The following is a 23,587-nucleotide window of genomic DNA, read 5'->3' on the forward strand; positions in this document are numbered from 1 at the left end:
GGGCGCTGGGGGGGGGGGGCGTGGCCAGAGGGGCGGGGGAGCTGCGTGGGACGGGGCTTGGGGGACAAGGCTGGGGGGAGGACAGGGCCGTAGGGGAGGGGACGCGGCTATAGGGAAGGAGACAAGGCAATAGGGAGGGGGACAAGGCCATAGCGTGGGGGACAGGGCTGTACGGAATGGGACAGGGCCATAGGGTGAGGGTCAGGGCCATAGGGAGGCGACAGGGCTATAGGGAATGAGACAGGGCCATAGGGAGGGGGACAAGGCTATAGGGAATGGGACAGGGCCATAGCGTAGGGGACAGGGCCATAGGGTGAGGGTCAGGGCTATAGGGAGGGGGACAAGGCCATAGGGTGGGGGACAGGGCTATAGGGAATGGGACAGGGCCATAGCGTAGGGGACAGGGACATAGGGTGAGAGTCAGGGCTATAGGGAATGAGACAGGGCTATAGGGAGGGGGACAAGGCCATAGGGAAGGGACAGGGCTACAGGGAATGGGACAGGGCCATAGGGAAGGGACAGGGCTATAGGGAATGGGACAGGGCCATAGCGTAGGGGACAGGGCCATAGGGTGAGGGTCAGGGCTATAGGGAGGGGACAGGGCTATAGGGAGGGGGACAAGGCCATAGGGTGGGGGACAGGGCTATAGGGAATGGGACAGGGCCATAGCGTAGAGGACAGGGACATAGGGTGAGGGTCAGGGCTATAGGGAATGAGACAGGGCTATAGGGGGGGGGACAAGGCCATAGGGAAGGGGCAGGGCTATAGGGAATGGGACAGGGCCATAGGGAAGGGACAGGGCTATAGGGAATGGGACAGGGCCATAGCGTAGGGGACAGGGCCATAGGGTGAGGGTCAGGGCTATAGGGAGGGGACAGGGCCATAGGGTGAGGGACGGGGCAGCCGGGGACTCCCTGTGCCCCAGGAGTGAGGGGCCTGTGTGGTTGGGGTGGCAGGAATTGTCCCGAGGATGAGGACAGGGCCACCAGCGCTGGGGGACAGCGTTAGTCCAGCTCTACCTGCCTCTTCTTTTAAAATTTGAGCTCAAGGCAGCTAAGCCGGAGCTAAACAGTGCAAGGAGCCAGGCTGGAAGCTTGTCTAGTTCTTAAACCTGGTTTTAACCCAGGCTGGTGTCTCTGCGAGGCCACGGAAACACAAAGGGTTTGCTGCCCGCGCCGGGTCCCCGCCTGACGGGGTGGCAGGAGCCGGCGAGTACGAGACACAAACCACGCTCCGGGGAGAAATTATTTACAGGGCGCCTGTGGGCTGGGGAGAGGCGAGCAGGGACCGTCCTGGTGATCTTTTCCAACCTAAATGATTTGATGAACCACGGGCAGCGTCTGGTGTGTCACCCGCAGCGTGACGGGGACGGCGAGGGGGAATCGGTGGAGCGAGGGGTGGCGGGAGCAGCAGGTTCGGTTTCTCGGTTTCTTTGGTTTCTTCAGTGTTTCTTGATGCCACCTTGCGAGCAAGCGCTTGCTCCCACCGTTTGGCGCCGGTTCGCTCAGGCTGGGGCTGCTGGTTCCTCCTGGGGTGGCTGCAGAGCAAGGCCTGGGGGCGGTGGGGACGGTGAGGGGGCCGTGGGGTCCCCGGGGGCCGTGGGGTCCCGGACCCCCCCCCGCTCCCCCCATTCCCCTCGGGCCCTGGAGGACCGCGGAGGTCATAGAGTGGCGCGAGCCTAGAGCGGCGCTAGCGGCACCGTGATGAACACGCCCCTTCCGGCGGTGGGGCCGTGGGCGGGCCGGAAGCTCGGGGGGGGCGGCGGTCGCCGTCCCGGTGCCGCCGCCATGCGCAAGTTTTTCCAGGAGATCAAGGCCGACCTGAAGTTCAAGACCGCGGGGCCCGGGCAGAAGCTCTCGGAGCCGTCCCGGTACGGGGTAGGGGGGACTCTCCGGTAACCGGCGGGCCCAGCGCGGGGCGGGGGGGGGTGAGGCCGCTCCGGGGCGCTGCCGGTACCGGGTGGGGGGAGCCGGCCCCGCTGTGCCCGGCTGCCGGTAACCACGGTGCTTGGCGGGGCGGAGGGGACCCCGGGACCGGCAGCACCGGCTGCGGGAGCAGCGCCCGGCGCTCCCCGACCCGCGGGGGCGACACTCACCGGGCAGCGCCGCCGCCGCACCGGGGCAGCCGGTTTCCCGGCCGGTAATTGCCGTTCTGTGTCGGCAACCGGTGTCCCCGTCCCGAGTGGGTGACGATGCCGTGTCCGCCGCTCCCTCCCGCGCAGGGTCCCCAAGGAGAAGCCGAAAGCCGAAGCGGCGCCGAAGCCCCGGCAGGGCCCGACGGACGAGGCGCAGATGGCGGCGGCCGCGGCGCTGGCGCGGATGGAGCTGAAGCCCAAGGCCAAGGCGGCTGCATCCCAGGAGGCCATCAGGAACCAGGGTGGGGACACGGGGGACACGGGGCTGCGTGGGGACGGGGGGACCGGCCAGGACGGGGGGGACTCTGATCCCATCCCGGCTTGGAACGGCTCAGCTCTCCAGGATGTTCTGGGGCTTGAGCGGCTGCCTGGGTGTCATAGAAACGTTGGTGACACTCACCCGTGGGCTCTCGAGCCAGGGACAGAGCACCTGGGTGGGCGTTTGCATCCCTGTGGGCTCTGAAATCCTCAGGAATCCGCGGAACCTCCGCCCCGCGCGACGCCGTAACCCGGGTTTGTGTCTCGTAGTGAGGAAAGAGCTGATGGCCGAGGCAGCTGCCAGCGAGAAAAGGCTCTCGGAGGAGGAGAAGGTACGAGAGATGCTGCTGTTTGACCCACACCTTCCTGCGCCGCTGTCCTTGTCCTGTGCAGATGTGTCAGGGCATTTAAAAATAAACAAAAAAAATGCAAAAAACACATCCTGCGCTCAGCTCGGCACCCGGTTCTGTCTCCTGTAGGTTGTCACCTCCCCGGATGAGGACGGGGCAGCTGCTCTCTCCGTTTCGGGGGTTTACTTCATCTGCCCGTTGACCGGCGCAGTCGTGAGGAAAGACAAGAAGGAAAAGCACCTCAGAGAAGCCATCGAGTCGGTAAGCGCCGCATCTGCCACCTGCACGGTGTCCCGTCCTGCCGTTTTAATGGGGTTTGTGGTGTGGGTCCCCTCGAGCAGGGACGTCCCCACCCCTCTGCCTCCTCCTTGTAAAATCTTCACCCTCCGCTGTCCCCGAAAAGGGCAGCTCTGTTCTGTTGTCGCCTGTCCCAGCGCCCTCCCTGAAAATGCTGGGACTGGGAGCTCTGTCCCCATACTGGTTTTGGCTGGGACAGAGTTAATTGTCTTCATCGCAGCTCAGATGGTGCCGTGTTTTAGATTTGTGATGAAAAGCGTCAATTACGTGCTGGAAACAGCTGAACTGGAAAGCACTGAATAAATCCCTTGGCTTTGCTCGCACACAGTTTTCCTTTACCTGCTAATTTGTCTTTAGCCCAACTCACGTTTTGGGTTTTTTGGGGTTTTTTTTCTGCACTTTTACCCTTGCGGTCCCCTCCTCTGTCCCACCGTGGGAGGAACAAACGCGGTGCTGAGCTGCTGGTCAGCGTTAAACCACGACAAATCCCCGCGTCCCTTTGTGCGGAGCAGCAGCGGCTCCTCCCCGACCACCTTCTCTCCTTCTCCCCCAGTATTTCTCCGTAGACCCAGTCGCTGCCTCCATCATGGAGATTCACACCTTCAACAAGGACCAGGAGAAACTCCGCGTGGGCGTGGAGACCGTGGCCAAGTACGTGAGATGCAGCAGCCGGGAGCTTGTCCCTTCCCTGGATTTTCTTGTTGGGAAGGAAACCAAAAGCCAAACACTTGAACCATCTTAACTGTTAATTAAGAAATAAGGTCAGCATCTCATTTTAAGAGTTATTCTGCTAGTCCAAGAGGCTTGGGAGCTGCGGGTTGACATCAGTCCCCACAATCCTGTGCCTGATGTGGGCACAAAATGCTGATTTATTTTAATTTCCCTCAGTTTTTCAGCTCTTATCTGCAAGAAATACTGTGAGGTCTCTGTTTCTTCTTATACCTTGGGGTAGCGTGTGGTGAAGTGCCTGCTCTGATCCACGTGTTCCTCTTTCTGCAGATACTTGGATAATATCTGTCTCCATCCAGAGGAGGAGAAGTACCGGAAAATCAAACTGCAGAACAAAGTGTTTCAGGTGAGGTCGAGACTCCTGCAGGTTCTCCGCTGAGGAAAATCCTTGCCTAGAGCAGACGACATTGAAATTATTTCGTTTTCTTCCAGGAAAGGATAAGCTGCCTGGAAGGGACACAAAGATTTTTCCAGGCTGTTGGTTTTGAGACAAAAACACTGCCTGTTCCAGGACAAGGCAAGAAATTCAAGTGTATTAAACTGGAGTCAGGTGTTTGAGTGGCGGTGGGATGTCCGAGGAGGCTGGTGAGGCAGCGAGAACATTGCACAGGCTGTAACAAAAGCTGTTATCGTGGAATCACAGAAGGGTTTGGGTTGAAGGGACCTTCCCAGCTCCCCCAGTGCCCCCCCTGCCATGAGCAGGGACATCTGCACCAGCTCAGGTTGCTCAGAGCCCCATCCAGCCTGGCCTGGGATGTCTCCAGGGATGGTTCATCCACCACCTCTCTGGCCAACCTGGGCCAGGCTCTCACCACCCTCGGGGCCAACAATTCCTTCCTCATGTCCAGCTTGAATCTCCCCTCCTTTACTTTAAAACCATCACCCCTTGTCCTGTCACAACAGGCCCTGCTCAAAAGTCTGTCCCCATCTTTCTTATTGGCCCCTTTTAAGTACGGAAAGGCTGCATTAAGGTCTCCCCGGAGCTTCTCTTCTCCAGCTGAACCCCACAGCTCTCTCAGCCTGTCCTCCCAGCAGAGCTGTTCCAGCCTCGGACCATTTCTGTGGCTCCTCTGGCCCTTCTCCAACAGCTCCATGTCTTTCCATATTACTCCAAGGCTGTAACAAACAGCCACTCACCCTCCAGTTTCCCTGTTAAGATGTCACATTTTCTGGAGTTCCTCACCATTCTATTTCGTACGTTCTTCCTGTGAAGAACAAAGAGACTCAAATCCCGTCCTTTTGCTTGTAGAGACCACAGAGGAATATTATGTACTGAAGGAAGAGATGCTGACCAGGCTGGAAGACCTCAAGGCCTACAAAGAGCAGCTGTTGAGCTCGCAGCCGGTGAGAGCCCAGCTCGATCGCCAGCTCTGCGTGTTTAAACCGTCCCTTGAAGCCGCTCGGTTTGAGCTGCCAAATGACTTTTACAACCTCACAGTAGAAGAGATCAAACGGGAGCAGCGGCTCCGGTGAGTGGGCTCGGGAGGGTCCTGACTGCCCAGGACGAGTCTTGGACTTTTCCATTGTGCTAAAAATGGCTTTTTCCCTAAAGGACAGAAGCAGTGGAGAAAGCTTCGATGCTGAGGACAAGAGCCATGCGGGAGAAGGAAGAACAAAGGGAAATGCGGAAATACAACTACACGCTGCTGCGAGTCCGCTTTCCCGACGGATACATCCTCCAAGGTAAAAAAGACTTATTACCCTTTCTTTGTGCACCCCCAAAAGCTTCTGAGAATAACTTGCAAGCGCAGGAGCTTGAATAATAAGTGGGCTTGAGGTGTGCTAAACACAGCTGGTGGGATAAAACCACAAAAACCAGAGCGGGGTAACATTTCTTGAAGAACTCTTCCCATTTCTGAGCTCTCCACAAGGCTGGGACTGTAAGCCAGGCTTGAGCAGAGGGGAAAATATCTCAAAGCGCTGTTAATTAATTAATTACAGTGTGCTCTTCCCAGGCTACTGGAACAAGCTGGACTCATTAGAGCAGGTTGTTACAGGAACCAGCGTGAGGTGGTCTGTGCGGTGCCAGGCTACACAACGGTGTAAATCCTCTTCAGATCTTGCGGTGGAACTCTGGAAATCATTTCAGGCTTTCCCAGCTCTTTGTTCCAGGCTGGTGGGGGTTTGCAACAATTGCAGTGATAGCTTTTTTTCTTTGGAGATTCCGCTTTAATGCTTCTCAGTTGGATCAGGCTCTTTCTGTGTGACTCAAGTAGTTCAGAAAACTAGCAGCAGTACGTGAGCCCCACGAAATCTACCACAAAAAGGTCAGATTCGGTAAATGCCAGAGACTCTTTCAATATCTCACCTCGTTTTCTCATGTCAGGGACTTTTTACGCACGAGAACCTGTATCTGCACTTTACAACTTTGTGAGAGGAGCGCTCAGAGATGACTGGCTGCCCTTTGAGCTGCTGGGACCTGGGGGTCTCAGACTCACTGATGACAACTTGGCCTTCAATGAATGTGGGCTGGTGAGTATAAAAAAAAAAAAAAAAAATCGGGGGTACCTTCCAAAGGGTCTCCAGGTTGTCAGAGGCATCTGCTGTTCATAACTTGAGAGACACATTGGTGTGTTCTGCTTTCAGTGCCCCAAATTGTGCTCTTGCCCCTTTCTTTGAAGCTTTTTAAGTTTTTCTGGGTCTGTGAATCACAGAATGTTAAGGATTGGAAGGGACCTCACAAGCTCACCCAGTCCAATCCCCCTGCTGGCGCAGGAACACCCAGATGAGGTTACACAGGAAGGTGTCCAGGTGGGTTGGAATGTCTGCAGAGAAGGAGACTCCACAACCTCCCTGGGCAGCCTGGGCCAGGCTCTGGCACCCTCACTGGGAAGAAGTTTCTTCTCATATTTCAGTGGAACCTCCTGTGTTCCAGTTTGCACCCATTGCCCCTTGTCCTATCACTGGTTGTCACCCAGAAGAGCCTGGCTCCATCCTCCTGACACTCCCCCTTTCCATATTGATCACCATGAATGAGTCACCCCTCAGTCTCCTCTTTTCCAGCTCAAGAGCCCCAGCTCCTCAGCCTTTCCTCATAATACAGGATGCTCTTTATGCGTGAACATGCACAGCGTGTGGTGAGGTCAAAGCAGAACATTGCTGTAGCTGAACTGCTCTGCCTTTCCTGTTGCAGGTGCCCTCAGCGCTGCTGACGCTCTCCTGGGATGCCGCGGTCATGGCAGATGTTCAGGCGTCACGAGAGGAGCTGCCAGCGAGTCCCCTGAAACCCGAACTTCTCTGCAGCATCCAGACACTGTCATGAAATAAAGGGCAGTGGATTCAGGGCTGCTGGTTTTTAAACTTTTCCCTCATTTTCCCCCATAGAGACTGTTGGAGCTTCCAGCTCCGGGACCTCAGGAATGACGTTGGTTTGGCTCTGCGGAGCGGGAGTGTCGGTTCTGCCAGGTCACACCAACCCTGCTGCCACCTCCACAGCTCCAGCAGCCACACACTGAACCAGTCTGGCGCAGTAAGACACAGGACTGGTCTGAACAGCCCTAAAAACCAGGTTCTGGCAGTGACTGCTCGAGGTGTTTCCAAGACTGGGATGAAGCACAAGTCTCCTCCCTCCAAGGAGGGATTAGGCACTAGTACTAGGCTGGATTACCCATCAGTTGAGCCTGGACATTGGGCTGGGCTTAGAACTCAGCTTTTCCTTTTGCTTCTGTGTGCACTGTAACTCCTATTGGAGAGAATATATTTAGATAAAATTACATCTAGTGTGATTAAGTGGAATATTTAAGGAGGCCGTTCTGTTCAAAGTTATTTGAATGGCATTGCTCGGAGGGGTTTGAAATGCAGACGAGCTCCAGTCAGTGCTGGGGCTGGTTCTGGTGTTACTGGTGCAGCTGTGGCATCACCCACCTTTTCACTTCATGGTACTTGCAGACAGACCAGGGGACAGACAACAGATAATTATGCTGCCCACAGGAGAGAGATTGAGCTTTAAACTACCACCAGAATTTTAGGAAACTAACCCATCCAAATATGGTTCAACCCCCAGCAAGTTTGTTACATTCCTAAAGAAATTTGAAGCGAGTTTGGTCCTTTATACTTCAATCTTAAGGTTTTTCTGAGGGTAGAAACCAGCTTTTGTGTATCCAGCTGCTACTGCAGCAATGGGTACAGGAGATAAATAATCTATCACTACCCTGAGGTGTAACTAATACCATCCAGTCCCAAAAACAAGAGAAACAAGTTGCAGGGGTTTTTTCTCTTTTTCGAAGGGTAAAGACTGCTCCTGCTCTCTGGAACAAGTAAGACCACAAACAGGATGATACAGATAGCATAAATTCAAATATAATTGTACATCATTTATACCCACGGCCGTGCTATACAACATTATGAACAGAGTAATTCCCCCAGTGGCATCACAATAAGCTTATTTCAAAATCCCTCCACTAGTTTGAGATAACTTAGATACCTTCCATTACAAAGAAGTATCAAAATTTCAATAATGCTTTATTAAGGACAGATTAATATGCAATATTTTTTTAAGCTAAAAACTAGAGCTAAAACTTTAAGCTTCCATGTGGTCTGAAGCAGAACAAAGTGCTGTCTTCTCTTTACAAGAAATATGGAATACTTTCAAGTATCTCGTTCAAAGATACACAAGGTTTTAAAATGTTCTAACTCATTCTACATACATACAGAGAAGTTAGTAGGCGTTTAAGTCTCAAACTGGATTAGATGGGCTGACCGCGCCGGTGTCCTGGTGAGCGGTGGCTCTTGTGCCACTGGATTCTGAGGCTGTTTCAGTAGCTGCCAACATCAAATCTGCGAAGTAGAAAACGTGTTGGATTTGGTTTTCTTTTTTGTGTTTTTTGTTGTTTTATTTGGTTTTTTATCCTCATTATTCTTGTCAAATTTAACTATCTACTTTATCTGTCTTAGGTTGTCTGCCCCTATCTGTTGCAAGTCTCCTTTTCAATGCTATTTAAAAAACCAGGTTTTAATATTGGGTTAACCATCAATCCAGAATAAAAAAAATAAATTACTTCAACCATAAAAAGGATCTTCACAATCTTTTCAGTGCTTTAGACTTGGGCAGAGCTAAACAAATACGGCTGCGTGCGTGTCACCAAAGCCCAAGGAAGGCAACAAACCTGACGCGAGGCTTTTCATCTGCAGACTCATAATAAGCAGAAGCGGCTTAAGATTAAACGCAAAGCTTCTTGTCAAACAGCTGTTAGGGAGGGCGAGAGGAGGAATGTAGAAAGGAGAACGTCTAGAATGGGTCAGACACCTTGTAGAATTTAAGGCTTCAGGGATATGCAAGAGCTCTTATCAATTAGAGGAGCTGCACAACACATACAAAAAGTTAATCTAGGTTGTGCCAGCCGCCTTGAGAAGCTCTATTGTGAGAGGTAAGAACGGGCTTGGAGGTTTTGCAAAGTGGTTTAGAGGAGCTGAATGCAGATCACACGGTGGGTGTAACGTCACCGATCTGTACGATCGAGTGTCCGCAGTTAAAACCTCGTGCAGATGAAAGGAGCCGCATCCTCATCCCGCTCCCAAATCCGCGGCCTGATGGGATATGCTGCAGCAGCAGAGCTTTGAAAGCTCTTTACAAAGGGATAACTGGGACACAAATAAAAGCAATTCTTAGAATCTAGAGCAGCGTTATCAGACCCTTCACCTGCCAAACACCCCAGAGCTCGGGTTTTATTTCCTCCAAACAATTCAGCGCCCACCTCAGACTTGGAGAAGGCGGCAGAGCGGAGTTATGTTCCAGACCTTGTCAGTCCTGGAAGGGCTCTGGACATAAAATATCCACGCTCCAGAGACAAGCCCTGCTCAGCAACATTCGCCAGTAGTGGATCTGCTGATACTGACCCCAATGTTCACTTTTTTTAATTAAAAAAATGGTAGGACTGGCAGCCAAATGCCAGTCACAAGCACTTTATTTAGTCCATTGGAGGGAGGAGGGAAGGAAAGGCAAAAGCAGGTTAGAGAAGACCATAAATAGCAAAGCAGCACCTAGCATAAAACATACAAAGCAGAGAAGTATGTAGAACAAAATATATAGAAAGAAGAGCACAAGGTGCAATGAAAGCGTGGCAGAAAAACTGCAACAGGTTCAGCCAGACACCGGTTCTGCTCTGTTGTGTCCTCCCTTCTGGGAGAAGTGTCAGCCAAGAGATCATCTTTAACTGATTTTCCCACCTTTGCCTGGCTGTACATCCACAATCATGCAGTCATCATCCTCCTCATCTTCCTCAGTGTCTGCCTGAAACCCGTCCATCTCCGCAGCTTCAGCCTTCAGGAAAAAACAAAAAAGGTACCAGTGACTCAGGGTTGGTTTGGCTTTGTTTGTTTTGGTTTTTGTTTTTTTTTTTTTTTTTTAAGGGAAATCTCTTCCCCCTCTGCTGATTATTTTGAACACTTTCTTCCTCCTGAGGATGCAAAGCGATAACGTGCGAGTGCAGCCAGCACTGCAAAGGACCCAGCGGGCACTCGCAGGATCGGAAGGAAGGGAAGAAAAATAAGAAAAAATAAGAAAATAAGAAAAATAAGCAGCCTCCACATTCAACAGACGCTGGTTTTTTTGATAAAAGGGCTCATCTGCAATGGCACGGACAGCAGGAAACATGCCAAGCGTCTGCTCCGAGATGCTTCGCTGTTACACAATGCGCTGCAGCCTACACAGGGAAAAGTCAGTGCAAAGCTTAATTGAGAAGTGACTCAGTTTTGTTGTTGTTCTGGAAGGGAAATCTCCCCCCGCTGCTGATTATTTGGGATGCTTTCTTCCTTCTGAAGATGAAAAATGACTTTTGCTTGTCAAGTTTGAAGCGTGTTCTCCCCCCGAACCCTCCTCATCGCTGCCAATTAGTTTTTATTCAGGGAGGGGTGACAGTTCTTCCTTGTTGACCTTATTTGCTGCCATGTGAGCAACACAAGCTACTTAATTTGAATTGAGAAAATGAATACAAGGAGTGACACAATCTGAAGTCGCCCAGAATTCAACAGCTGCGAATGTTTTTGTCGTGTTTTTTTTCCCTCAACTGGAACTGTGGGATGAAAATCTCAGACCTAGAACCTGCTCCCCACCCCCTACAAGCTGTTCCAAGAGGAGAAATTTTAAATTTACATCTCTCATTAAAGTCACAGCTCTCAGATTAAGCATCCCCCTCCTACACACGGTGCAGGTGCTGCCCACTGCGAGACTGAGTTCTTCTCTCTCTGTGGTTTATGTAAGAGCACCTTTGCTTACACGAGTCTCAGTGTGAGCTTCACAGCAGAGAAACACGTGCCAGGGGCAGAAAAATACGTGCCAGGGGCAGAAAACCTGCCAGTTGTGACCTTCCAATCACTCCTATGTCCTCCTCGAGCTCCTGCCTCGCTCAAAAAGATCTCAGTTCCTCAGCAGCGCTGATTTAGAGGTCAGGCATGAAAGGTTTTCAGGACTCTGACCTTTGCTCGGAGCTGCAGGGCACCCACGCCTCAAAGGCAATTTGAAGATGCTTCCGAGAGCTTTGAAAAATTCAGGCCAGTGATGTAATTCTACCTTTTAGTAGAATTAGTAGCCTTTGTTTTGCTATTTCTGCTCAAGCAGTTGGTTCTAAGCAGAATTTCCAGTGGGTGCCAAGCAGAGATTTATATCTCTGCCTTTATTTAGTGCATAAGAAAAAAATAAAAACCCAAGCAGATGGAATTTGGGGGCTGAACAGCTTCTCCCGAGTCTCTGATCCCCACCAATACTTGAATGCAGAGCTTTTTCAGGGGAAAAGCCAAAGCAGCCAAGAATAGAGTGGGAAGGAAAAGCATGAAAAGCCTTGTCTGGGGCTTCTTTCCTCAGCCCCTTGTCCCCAGGGGATGAGGAATAAATCCAGTGACAGTACAAACCCTGTCCTGCCTCTAGGTTTGGAGATAACTACTCCAAATCCATCTCATTTTGTTTCTATGAATTATTATTATTTTTTTAAAAAACAAGCTCTTGAAATTCAGCTTTATGTATGACAGCAGAAGCCAGAGACTTTACAGACTGTTACAGGTTGAATCGCAGCACTTAGGAACCGCATTTAGTCAGTACACATGCAATTGGTGTAAGTCACCAGCCCCGGCTATACATCTGGCAGCCATACGTGTCCATAAAACCCTGCATACAAATTATATACAGCTGTAAAATCAAGGCTAAGCAGCCACTCAGAAACTATTCACAGCTTGGATGCAATCACTGCCAAACAACAGAAAATGGAAGAACAGCAGGAGAGCAACATTTCAAATGGAACAGACAGTCCAAGCTGGAGACACACAAAAGAAACTCATCTCTTTAGAGTCACATAATTTCACTCCTTTCCCCACAAAAAGGTTGGGTTTTTTTTTTTTTAATGAAGATCTGTAGCTTAATATTTTGCCTCTGCTCACGGCAGATGTAGGCAGCACATAAGGATGTTTACTTGCTGAAAACGTAGAGCTCCATCCCCCTCGTTCTTTCAACACCACAGTTCAGGAAGGACAGGGAACTGCTGGAGAGAGTCCAGCACAGCCACGAAGATGCTGAAGGGAGTGGAGCATCTCCCGTGTGAGGAAAGGCTGAGGAGCTGGGGCTCTTGAGCTGGAGGAGACTGAGGGGTGACTCATTCATGGTGATCAATATGGAAAGGGGGAGTGTCAGGAGGATGGAGCCAGGCTCTTCCAGGTGACAACCAGTGATAGGACAAGGGGCAATGCGTGCAAACTGGAACACAGGAGGTGCCACTTAAATATGAGAAGAAACTTCTTCCCGGTGAGGGTGCCAGAGCCTGGCCCAGGCTGCCCAGGGAGGTTGTGGAGTCTCCTTCTCTGCAGACATTCCAACCCGCCTGGACACCTTCCTGTGTAACCTCATCCGGGTGTTCCTGCTCCGGCGGGGGGATTGGACTGGATGAGCTTTCGAGGTCCCTTCCAACCCCTGACATTCTGGGATTCTGTGTGATTCTGTGAACTCACCTGCTCGGCGTCCCGAGGTCTCTTCATGAATTTCGTGATGGACACGGTCCCGCTGGATTTCCTCTTTGCCGGGGGGGGCATCTGCAGGGCCGCCACACCCAGCGCGCTGCCACCCTCCTCCTTCCCCGAGGAAGGGACCTGGGTGACATAGTTCCACTGGCAGGGGACGGGGAGATGCTCTTGATCGAAACTCTTCAGCACCTCGGAGTGGACGTACCAGCACATGCGATATTCGGGCCTTTTCTCGTACACAGAGTTCTCAGAAATAATTCTCTTTAGCCTGGCTTTGGAAGGGACGACGCCGTCCTCACCCACGGGCGTCTGCGGCCGGGATGCGTGGGGGCTCGCGGGGCTTGTGTCACCGTCGGCAGCCACTGTCACGTCGCTGAACAGTCCCTGCCGGCAGCACTCCTGGAACTCCTGGATGATCACTTTGCTCCCGTTCACATTGCCGTGCAGCAGCGGCAGGAGCTGGCTAAGGACTGCGGAGAGGAAAGGTTTGCGGGAAAGAACAGTTTAAAGGTTGGGAAAAGCCAGGTTAACATAACCCATAAGTACACGCGCTCCAAAGAGGAGACAAATAGGTTGAGATTAATTTTAGATATTGTACCAGGAGCTAAACTGGATGTTAGAGAAGTCACCCCCAATAATAATGACCCCTGAAGTCAAAGCGTCAAGCCCGGTTCTAGCCTTTATGTGCACTATTCGCATCCTGTGTTCTATCAGACGCAGGAGATATTCAGTACTGAAACCTGCCACAAAAACTAAAACCTTTCCCTATGAATAAACAGGTTGGTGGGCTTGAGCACTTCCAGTAAGCCATTTTAGATCTGAGCCTACCGACGTCCTGTTGGCTTCATTTCCTACATTACACACCACAACAGTTTTTGGAGAGCATAACTAAGGCCACAGTGGACACAACGCCGGAAAACTCCTTTCCAAGAACCCTTATAAAGATTCCTTGGATTTCAGACTTGTCATAATCAGGTCACTCTGAATTTGACACTCGGCACAAAAAAAAACAACCACCTCTCTTCTCTCCAAAGCAGCGTACAACATTGTCTAAGTGCAACTGTTTAGCCCTTCAGGTCTTACTTTGCTGATCTTTTGCTCTTTTTTTACTGCATTTCTGTATCTGCTGTTCTTCCTCCGCAACAGGTGAATCCAGGACACACGCTGTGAACTGCTGGAGAACCTTCAGGTCCGCGTTTGCGCTGCCGTCGTGTTCTGCACTTTCCCAGATGCAGCCGATTTTCACAGGCTGTAGAACATGGAACCTCTTCCCCTTGGCCATCAGCTCATCCCACTCCTTTGCTTTCAGCTTTTGACGAACTTTCTGATTCTCTGGATCGCACTCCTAAAGCCACAGGCGAGAAAGAACTTGATACGTCCAGCCCAGGGAAAACAAAAGCTTATTAAACCCAGGTTTTTACCGTGTTCCCTGAGCTATGGAAGATTAGATACGAGTTACATCGCTGCCAAGACTACAGGCTTTCTTCCTCTGCCAATATTTCTTACAAGATCCATTGGAAATGGAGATGGAAATCCAGCAACACCCAGTTCACTTACTTCTGTCACTCCTTCATCTTCAGATAGGTACCCATGGGGTACAAAAAACCCATCGTCGTCATCTTCATCCTCTCCCTCCTCTTCATCATCCTAAAAAGAAAACTCTGCTTATTAGAAATCACACTGACAAGCGCGGTTGGTTCAGAAAGCTATTTTTCCAGCAGGCGGAATCCTCACCCCTTCGCTATGGGAGAGACTTTCTCCAGGTTCCTCCTCTTCCCATTCTTCATCACTATCTACTTCGTAGTCCAACAGTTGCTGGAAGAAAAGCCAACACAACATTTCTGTCAATAATTTGAAAGCACGACACCAGATCCCACCCAGGGTTTCAAAACGGGAACATGCAAGCGGATCAGAAATCCCAGGGAACAGCTGAATTTGCCCAACCACAAATTCACTTCAAGAGCATAAAGAAACAAAAGAATCCAACCACGCTGCTGGTGAGGTGCTTACACTGTCCTTCGACCAAGGATTCCTGGGATGGATCATAGTGGTTTTCTTGTTCCACGTGCCCCAGTATGCAGGGCGGTGATTCTCACAAAACTGCAGAAGTTTCATTCTACCAAATTTCCCCCTTTCAGCATCTGTTTTGCAGTTATTCACAACCACCACATCGCTGTGAAAAGACGACACCATCTTCAGTACATATTAGAATATGACTACCCCAAAACCGTTCTGTGCTTCATTAAAACAAACAAAAAAAAAGCGCAAAGAAAACCCCCCAAACACAGACTAACCTGTTTACTATGTCGGCGCTGTTATTCACAAAAGTAGGTCCAGTTTTACGCGGTTTACGACACTTTAGGTCCCTCAAGAAAGAAACATCACTATTTTGTGCACGCAGGAGCTTATCCAGCTGCTCCAGGATGTCCGGATCCAGGGCAACACGACAGAGGGGAGCTAAGACCATGTTCTCCTTAATTTCAAAAGGAGCAAACTTTCCACAAGAGCCAGCGAGAATCTGAAATATTAAGTGAGGATCGTTAGGGTTTGAACACCTGAGAAACGGCAGTAGCAACACATTCAAGATATGAACCAAACCTCAACATAAGGTGATGTCTGAATGAAGATTTAGGTTAAGTCCGTCCTATCTGAGACTCCAACAGACCTTCCAAGGGGGTCTAAGTCTTTACAGCAGAAGACAGAGCTGAGATTTTTACTAAAGCAACTACTAAACTTCTTTTGTAGTCTCTCTGCACTGGTCACAGGCTTTTTAAAAATTCTTTACACTTCTAAAATTAGGAAGCATGAAATACTAATGTTTTGTCCACCTAAGAAGATCCAAAGGACGGATCAGAAGGAAATCAGAGTCTTTGTTAGAGCAACGAAACGCAGGAATAGCAACACCTCACCTTTGGGGCTTGTGGAGTCTTTGGTTTCTGGAAGAACCTTGTGATTTCTGCTTTCTGAGCATTGATACGCTGAAATCAGAATCAAACCCCAAATTACAAACACAAAGGTAGGACAAAGCCTTATAATTCAAGGTGAGCTCATGCATGACCTAACTTCAAATCTAGCGAGGCATAAAGCAAAGTTCAGTCATTTACCAACAAAAAAAAGTCATTGTCTTCTCTACCACACCTCTGTGGATTCTAATGTCATTGCTAAGACAAAGGAGAGAGTTCGACTCATGGGCATTGAAAAAAAACCCAACAAATGCAGAGAAGACTTCGAGAGGTAAAAGCAACTCCGCTCCTTGGAGAACCCCAGGAGCTGCGGCAAACGGTTCGGTAGCAGTCGGCGAAGTGCCAGGAGCTCATTAATATCATTTCACCGTAGCAGGACAGTTTAGAGACAAGCTAGAGAAAGCGTTTACCTTTTCCTCCTCTCTTAACCGTTTCTCCTCTTCTTTCTTTCTCTTCTCCTCAAGTTTTGCCCTTTAATACAAAGTTCATTGAGATGTCACAAATCATGAAGTGTTTATTTGCACTGAGGAAGAGGTGGGAAGCCCCAGACCTTAACTAAGACCCTATCATGCCAGGCAAGAAGAGAAATCTATTAATTCAGCCAAGGACCACGCTTGGTTAAGCCTGCACAAGTCTCTCTTCATTCCTTTGAAAGCAAATATTGACCTGTTTTAACCACAAAGTAGCCAGGCTGCTCCAAGCTTCCCTCAACACCAGGAAAGGGTATTTATTGGTATTATCAAGTTACAAGCAGCTTCCTCAACAGACAGGGCACCAGCAAATTGCAAAAGTACAAGCGAGACTGGTCATAAAGGGAAGATTCAGTGGAGCACGACGGCTCTTTGCAGCAGAAGCCCAGGTCAGCCCCTGCGAGCAAAAAGCAGCGCTGAAACTCGGAGCTGGCGTACAGGGTCTGTCAAGAGTTTAAAATGTTCCTGTGACAAAGAGGCACAGGCTGTTTAAGCAGTGGAGCCTCTAGATGGGACAGTAAAGGTGCGTATGGAAGGGTGCTCACATCATTACACGTTATTCCTCAGCCACTTACTCCAAAGCTTCCTGCCGCTCCTTCCGCTTCTCCTCCTTCACTCGCAGCTTCTCGGCTTTTTCCTTTTCTTCTTTCTCTTTCTTTTCTCTCCTTTCTTTCTCTTTCAGCTCTTTCTCTTCTTCCTTCTTCTTCTTGGCCTCCTCCTTGGCTCGCTCTTTCGCCGCTTTCGCCTCTTCTTTCAGCCTTCCCTTCTCCTCCCTTTCCGCTTGCAGCTTCTGCAGCTTGTCCGCACGCTCCTGGTCCTGGGTTGGAAACAAACCATTAAGCAAATTTTCTTTTTGTAATAGCTGCTAGCAGAAAAAACTTGAATAAAACGAGGACTTCGTTTCTTCAGCTGAGATACTGGAGTCAATTCCTGCCCGCACCCTTGGCCTGCAGCATCGTTTCTAGTTATTGCAGGACACGGAGTTGTGAACCGTGGCTACCTGAGCCAGCTCAGCAATAATTGCTCTTTTCTCCTAAAAAAATAGAGGTACTTCCATTTTCTAAGCATCAAGGAAAGCTTTGTATTCTACTTGAGTCACCTTCATTACCCATGTGGTGTTATGGAAAATTAGATGGGAATTTTTTTACATCCTCTTAAAATTTTATTTATTTTAAGGTTTCGGATTGTTTCCAAAATACTTTATTTGGAAATACACACCTCAAGCTAAGCTTTCACGCGTTTCTATCAATGCAGGGCTACCATGGTGTAAAGTTCGAAAAGTTCATTTGATCTGATGTTGTCTTATAGAACCACAAGGATTTTCTGATGATGTTTTCCCCTATCTCAGGAGACACAATTCTCCAAACTCTGGACTGTGCAGCTGCTTTATAAAACCTGGAGCTCACAAAAAAATTGTCACTTGTGTTAGACTGTTAGATAATCAGACGACACCAGGTGCCCTAAGCTTATTTAAGGGGCACTATGTGGGGAAAATGACACTGAAAGTGTTGCCCTTCATAGTATTTCCTCCCAAAGCAAGTGAAATTCTCATCACGGCTCTGCTGACACATAAAGGAGATGGAGAACACTTATTAAAAAACTATGAATTCAAGAAATTTGGCCTCCTGACTTCACCAGGAAACAAAGTATGTCTGTGCTCAGATACACAAATATCCTCCGCTGTGTATTTTCAACTCGATTTTATTTATTTCGCGTCTCTTCTTGGCAGCATCAAGACTCACCAAACAGTGGCACAATGTACAAATAACTGCAGAAGGCGATCGACATACCAAGTGGTGCCAATGGTAAAAAAAACCAAACCAAAACAATATTGTCAGAACTGACATCAGCGAAAAATCTACTGGGTAGTTTGGTATGAAGTTATCAGCAAGATTGGCGGGTCTATTTAATTTTTAGTGTAATAAAGCTTCCATTCTTGTCTCTCCCTCACATTACTGCTATTTTTAACACACACATAGGATGGAAGAAAACAACAGATTGGATTTCTACATGGGGCACTGTAAAAAGCATCTCGGGAGCAGGCTCAACCGCATACAGCTTGTATAAAAAAACCACAACAGTCCCCTCTACCAGCTTAACAAACTAGTTACCAAGAAACAATCAGAATTTATAAATAACACTCAGTTTTCCAGCAGGCAAAGCCCACTCGTGCAGCTCAAGAACTCCATGTGATCTATCAGCCTCCTTTATATTTAGCATTTTAGGACTGAGAGCAGAACGGGCAGCAAAATTATTGGTGCTTTGTTACGGAACAGAGTTCCCTAAGCTGTGCTTAAAGAAACAGAGACCAGGGCTTGAGCGTTTCCAGCAGGTTCTTCAGCAAGATATAAACACAGGGGCCAATTTGCTTCATTTAGTAATGAAGACCAGACCCTGCGTTTTCTGGCTTGAAAGGGGGAAGGGTGAGAACGACAAAGCAGGAATAAAGAGAGGGAATAAATAAAAGGAATAAATAAAAGGCTCTTGAAGATGCCACTTGGATGTGTCCACTTAGAACTGCACCTATCCTCTCAGGAAGGGTTTGAAAAAACAATTCCTGAAAGCGTTTTGACAAGCAGTCAGCAACATTCACAGTTTCTAAAACATCTTCCCAAACCACCCAGAAACGCAGCGCGGGCCACCCACACTTTGTTCCGTACACATTAGGAAGCTTTGGAAGAAGCCAAGCGCTTTAACCGCATGTGTTAAGATTCTTCCATATTCATAAATGAGGAGAAACAGGGAGAAAGATGCTCGAAGTGGACTAAGATGAAACCCAAAGGGCTTTGCGGAATATTCCGGGCAAAAGCACGGCAGGTTAAATTCACACGGCGGGGAAAACGCCTTACTCTTTGCAATCGCAGCTTCTCCCTCGCCGCCGAGCTTTTGTGGAATTTCTGGGATACCTGGAACAACAAAACGCAAGTTTTAGATATCAACATCATTCCCCTTCCACAAGGCACAAGAGCTCTTAAAGAACAGCAAGTTTTATCTGAATTATATTAACATGGTTCTTGCAGATCGGTGCATCCAGCAACTCAAGCGTTCCTTCGGCACAGAACACAGTTCACGCGTATCTAATCTCACCGGTTTCCATTTAAGCCTGAATACATCTAAATGCTTCGGTTTACATTAAGTCCTCACGTTACTACGCTTTGCATAAACAAATCCCTCTGGTCTACTCAGCTCTAAAGTAGCATTTGCAAGGGAATATCATGTGCAGAAAAACAAACAGAAGCCAGAGCTGCTCCAAATCACAAGGGCACAACTGAGGACACTTAATTAGAGCAAAGTCACTTCCTTGGTTTAACTTTGTGTTTTGTTTTGTTTCTTTCCTCTTTTTTTTTTGCATCCTACCACTTACTCTTGCAATATTTAACTCTTCCTGAATACAAGGACTATTATTCATATTTTAATGCTGTTCCTTCTTGTAATCACAGCCCTCTCGCTCTTCCACCAGTACCAGCGAATCAACCCTGAGCTCCCAACAGGTCACGCTTCTCATTTCTCTTAAAGCTGTTATTTAGAGGAGGAAATAAGGTATTTTATGGTTAAGAGCATGGTTCATAGACTAGTCAGAGGCTGAATTTGTCAATATTTCAGCATACTATGGCTTGGTTTCTTGTATCCTCCTCTTCTTTCTCCTGCCGCTCGCAGTATAAGGTACCATGGATGTATCTGACACAACATAAAAAGTTGTTTCAACTGGGAAATGCAGCTGATTGGCGCTGCTTCCACCTGGGAAGACAAACACGCCAGGACAGACGCCGGTACAGGTGAAGGTGCAGAATTCCCACCTGAGCTGTTCCACCCTCACCTCACGCCACAGAAAACCAAGAACTCGTTTACGCTAATGTATTACATCAGGAGACAAGTACTTTTTTTATTTGTTCTGCTACACTGGAAATACTTCACGCCTGCTTGAGTTTATGTATTTATCTTAGAGACGAAAGATTGCGAGTTTCAACAGTAGAAGAATTGATCGTTTTTCTGATAGGCAGAAGAAAGGGAAAGACCCATCACACTGTGAGCTCCAAGCTCTAACCCATCCATACCTGCCCTCCTCCAGGTCAGCGAGGCTTTTCCTCACCTGCAGGACCGTTTCTCCTTTAATACCTGGGGCATAATTGTTTAAAATCTTTCTTAAAAGGCTCAGGGTGGCATCAGCAGGAAGACTCCGGCTGCTTTCCCCGAGCCACACACTCAATTCTCCACCTCCTGCAGCACAGCATCAACCCACTCCTCAATCCTGTCCCCGTTTTCCCCTCTGATGATGGGAGTCGAGCAAAACCAGACAGTCCAGCCTAACTGTAGGCGAGGCTTAGCCACAGCGCCCAAGCACATTCACCAGAACTGTTCTGCTTCATGGGTTTCACCGTGGACCCCTACGTTACACCCCCACTCCTCTGGTCCCCAAAATAGTTGAGCTGTGAACAGATATTTGAGCCATGTGCGTGTTTCGGCAGCCTCAGCAGATCCCGGTGCCCTCACACACTTCCCCTTCAATCTGGCACCAAAAATGACGATATTTTAGGGTCGCTTGCCCATAACAAGATGGCTGAGAGCACCAGGCTCATCCTCCATCCTCACACACACACCTGCAGTTCTGCCGATGCACCGTAGCTTCCACTTAAAAGCATTTTCTGTGCCATGGCTGCAGAAATTCAGAGCTGGAAAACGTATCTGCACTGACTGGTACCAGTTTAACAGCCTCCCACAGTAATTACAGCAGGACAGAATAGAGTTGTAAAACATCACGTCATGGACAAAACTGCTTTTGACACTGTCCTTATTTCACTTAGAAAACACTAGGTCCCAGGGCATGCACTTCATAAAATAAAAATAAATATATATATATAAAACACAACCTTAACAGAGTTTAAAGTTACATTCACATGATGCAAATACACCAGCAGCTAAAAACCAGGCAAGATTTAAATCCTTTAGCTATAGGATTTAAAGGAAGATTCAAAAAGGCAACAATTATCTTACGAATAAATCAATACCCCCTTCCATACACGTCTCGCGATCGTTGTGAACATCCTATCCATCCTTTCCACTGCAGACGCAGGAAACCACACAGCCTATCCGCAATGCAATAGCTTTAAAAATCAAACCAAAAACAAGAGACCAACCTTCCTAATAGGCGTTGAGGCAGCTAAAGGACTCGTGTTTCTCTTTGCTTCTGCAGCGGGCTGCACCTCGGGTGAGCTCACAGAGCGAGAGCTTAGCGAGGAATTGGTAAGTCCAGAGTCTCCTTCGTGAGACGATTCCATGGTCTCGTTTTCTGATGCGATGCTTCCATCCAGAGAAACCACCTGGGGAGATTTTGCCGTCATAATATCCTCCAGGAGCACCACGGGCATCTTCCCCTCGAAGATGACGTCCTTCAGTTCGCTCTGGCTTCCCTTTGTGTTTTCCACATCGTTACGCTCTGTTAACCCAGAACACGACGGGATTCCATCGACCAAATCTTCATTTTTGCTCGCTACAGCTTCACACCGCGTATCAGTCTCCATCGAGTCATCCAGTTGGCTGCTCTGAGTGGAATTCAGGCAACTCAACTGGTTTCTCTCTTTTCCTAACGCACCATTAGTTATAGGTGGGGATGAAGGTGCTTTTGAATCAAAATCAACGCGGTCTACAGCATCACTTAGTCTATGGGTAGAGCCCTCTGTCAGGTCAATAACAATTACAGTTTCATTTGTGTTATCTTTTGTGTTTTTCTGTATAAAATGGTCTAAAGGACCCTTTTCATTGACAAGTTTTGGAGAAAAATTCACATCTGAATCCAACTGACAGTCATTCTCCACGTTGTCCAGGGATGCATGAGATGCATCGAGGGAGGAATCCTTACTTGGGCCAAAACCACCTTGTGAACTCTTTACTTTTTTTATTTCTGAATCTGCATCGTATTTTTCCTTTGGTACAGGATTCAAGCGTTTGAACGGCAATCGAGCTGCAACAACAACATTTTATTATTTTAGTCATATCATGTAAGTCATTGAAATGGCCTCAAGTTTTGCCAGGGGAAGTTGAGGTTGGATCTGGGGAACAACTTCTTCCCCAAAGGGCTGTGGGGCATTGGAACAGGCTGCCCAGGGCAGTGGTGGAGTCACCATCCCTGGAGGGGTTGGACAGGCGGAGATGAGGTTCTCAGGGACATGGGGTAGTGCAAGATTTAGGTTATGGTTGGAACTGATGATCTTAAGGGTTTTTTCCAACCAAAGTGATTCTATGACTCTAGGGGGGAAAGGAGGAGGTGGAATCAAATATCAAGATGTTTTATTACTTCATAAGCACAAGAATTGAAACAGATTAGCCGGTTATGGGCCGTTTATTGCTGCAAAGCCAACATATTTCAGAAAACTGGGTCTGACACCTTTTTAACACCCTAAACCCGCACAGAGCAGCAGCCGCTCCCTCCGCAGCCTCACCTTGTACGAGCCTCCGCGGAGGAGCAGCCGCCTTGTCTCGGCACTCCATGGCTATGAGGAAAAAACACAATAAATAAACACCTGTGACATGTTCCTGGTGACCTACCCGCTTCCCAGAGACAACCGACGGGCGGCAGCGCCGGACAGCTCTCCCGGGGCGGAGCGGGGCCCGGCCGGACAAAGGGACCGGGGTGGCCCCGCCGGCACCCCCGGGGTGAGGGGAGCGTCACCCCCCCCGGCTCCCCGGACAGCGGTCGCCCCGCTATGGCCCGGCTGAGAGAGCGGAGGTTGGACAGAGGAGGCCGCGGCGGGTGAGGCGGCCCCGGGCCCGGTGCTGAGGCGCGGCTGCGGCTGCCGGGGCCTCCTTTGTTACCCCGGGACAGGCCCCGCGCACCCCAAGCGCCGCCGGAAACACACCCCAGCCCCATCGCACACCCCGTGCTCGGCTCTACCTGCCACGGCAGCCGCCGCGGCTCCAGCCGCTCACTCCGGCAGCGGCGGCCGACGCGTCCCGGCCCAGTCCCGGTCCCGCCCCGGGGGCTCCCGCTCGTATTTGGCGGGAGCCGGGGCGACCCCGCGCCTCGCCGCGCTGATAGGCGGAGCGCGCCCCACGTGACCCGCCCTTCCGCCCGCCCCGCCCCCTTCCCGCCCGCGTCTCGCGAGGGGGGTGGGCAGGAGCCTCGGCGCCGGCCTCGCCGCTGCTTCCCGATTGGCTAGCGCGACGGCCGTCGCTGACTGGAGGCGGCAGCTGTCAGTCTGGCCCGCTGGAGGTGCTGATTGGATAGCTGGGTGAGGATCAGCGGGGTGCCGCTGGGTCCTTACGCCTGGGCTCGAGGCCTGCCGGCTCGCCGGGCGGGAGCCGGGGCAGCGGCGGGGCGACCCCGGGGCCGGCTCCGGAGAGGACGCGGCACGTTTCCGCAGCACCGGGCAGAGGGGCGGAGCCGCCCACGGCGCTGCGCCACTGAGGGGCCTGAGTCAGGGCGCGAAATGGCGGCTGCACCGGCGG

At 49.9% G+C, this 23,587-nt stretch overlaps 2 protein-coding genes across 4 annotated transcripts; one reads left to right on the forward strand and one right to left on the reverse strand.

The window, feature by feature from the left end:
- The first annotated feature begins 1,351 nt into the window (after window positions 1-1,351).
- Window positions 1,352-7,052, forward strand: UBXN6 (UBX domain protein 6). 2 transcript variants are annotated; one of them, XM_065652371.1, is made up of 12 exons: window positions 1,352-1,413; window positions 1,806-1,870; window positions 2,222-2,376; window positions 2,663-2,724; window positions 2,872-3,003; window positions 3,593-3,690; window positions 4,039-4,114; window positions 4,201-4,285; window positions 5,018-5,237; window positions 5,321-5,451; window positions 6,095-6,240; window positions 6,902-7,052. In XM_065652371.1, exons 3-12 carry the CDS (start codon window positions 2,292-2,294, stop codon window positions 7,028-7,030), a joined length of 1,164 nt encoding a protein of 387 aa, XP_065508443.1. In that variant the 5' UTR covers window positions 1,352-1,413; window positions 1,806-1,870; window positions 2,222-2,291; the 3' UTR covers window positions 7,031-7,052. The 2 variants fall into 2 exon arrangements, with proteins under 2 accessions (XP_065508443.1, XP_065508442.1); XM_065652370.1 differs by lacking the exon at window positions 1,352-1,413 and having other exon boundaries at window positions 1,745-1,870.
- Window positions 7,053-8,060: 1,008 nt separating this feature from the next.
- Window positions 8,061-23,159, reverse strand: CHAF1A (chromatin assembly factor 1 subunit A). 2 transcript variants are annotated; one of them, XM_065652361.1, is made up of 15 exons: window positions 23,034-23,159; window positions 22,582-22,632; window positions 21,280-22,103; window positions 18,994-19,050; window positions 16,720-16,961; window positions 16,085-16,145; window positions 15,621-15,689; window positions 15,006-15,229; window positions 14,722-14,884; window positions 14,446-14,526; window positions 14,269-14,358; window positions 13,795-14,056; window positions 12,700-13,181; window positions 9,934-10,027; window positions 8,061-8,544 (listed from the first exon to the last, which is right to left on the reverse strand). In XM_065652361.1, exons 2-15 carry the CDS (start codon window positions 22,628-22,630, stop codon window positions 8,444-8,446), a joined length of 2,799 nt encoding a protein of 932 aa, XP_065508433.1. In that variant the 5' UTR covers window positions 22,631-22,632; window positions 23,034-23,159; the 3' UTR covers window positions 8,061-8,443. The 2 variants fall into 2 exon arrangements, with proteins under 2 accessions (XP_065508433.1, XP_065508434.1); XM_065652362.1 differs by having other exon boundaries at window positions 23,069-23,131.
- Between the last annotated feature and the right edge of the window lie 428 nt (window positions 23,160-23,587).

This window comes from Caloenas nicobarica, chromosome 27, assembly GCF_036013445.1.
Source record: "Caloenas nicobarica isolate bCalNic1 chromosome 27, bCalNic1.hap1, whole genome shotgun sequence".
Taxonomy (NCBI): domain Eukaryota; kingdom Metazoa; phylum Chordata; class Aves; order Columbiformes; family Columbidae; genus Caloenas; species Caloenas nicobarica.

What these genes read in the sequence shown, in the direction of transcription:
- UBXN6 (XM_065652370.1), top strand. Translation starts at nt 1,788, where the DNA reads ATGCGCAAGTTTTTCCAGGAGATCAAGGCCGACCTGAAGTTCAAGACC. An exon ending in GGCTCTCGGAGGAGGAGAAG is followed by an intron (nt 2,725 to 2,871) that starts GTACGAGAGATG and finishes TGTCTCCTGTAG; the next exon opens with GTTGTCACCTCCCCGGATGA. An exon ending in ACTGCCTGTTCCAGGACAAG is followed by an intron (nt 4,286 to 5,017) that starts GCAAGAAATTCA and finishes TTTTGCTTGTAG; the next exon opens with AGACCACAGAGGAATATTAT.
- CHAF1A (XM_065652361.1), bottom strand. Translation starts at nt 22,630, where the DNA reads ATGGAGTGCCGAGACAAGGCGGCTGCTCCTCCGCGGAGGCTCGTACAA. An exon ending in GTCTCTCCCATAGCGAAGGG is followed by an intron (nt 14,359 to 14,445) that starts GTGAGGATTCCG and finishes TTTTCTTTTTAG; the next exon opens with GATGATGAAGAGGAGGGAGA. An exon ending in GACCTCGGGACGCCGAGCAG is followed by an intron (nt 10,028 to 12,699) that starts GTGAGTTCACAG and finishes TTTTTCCTGAAG; the next exon opens with GCTGAAGCTGCGGAGATGGA.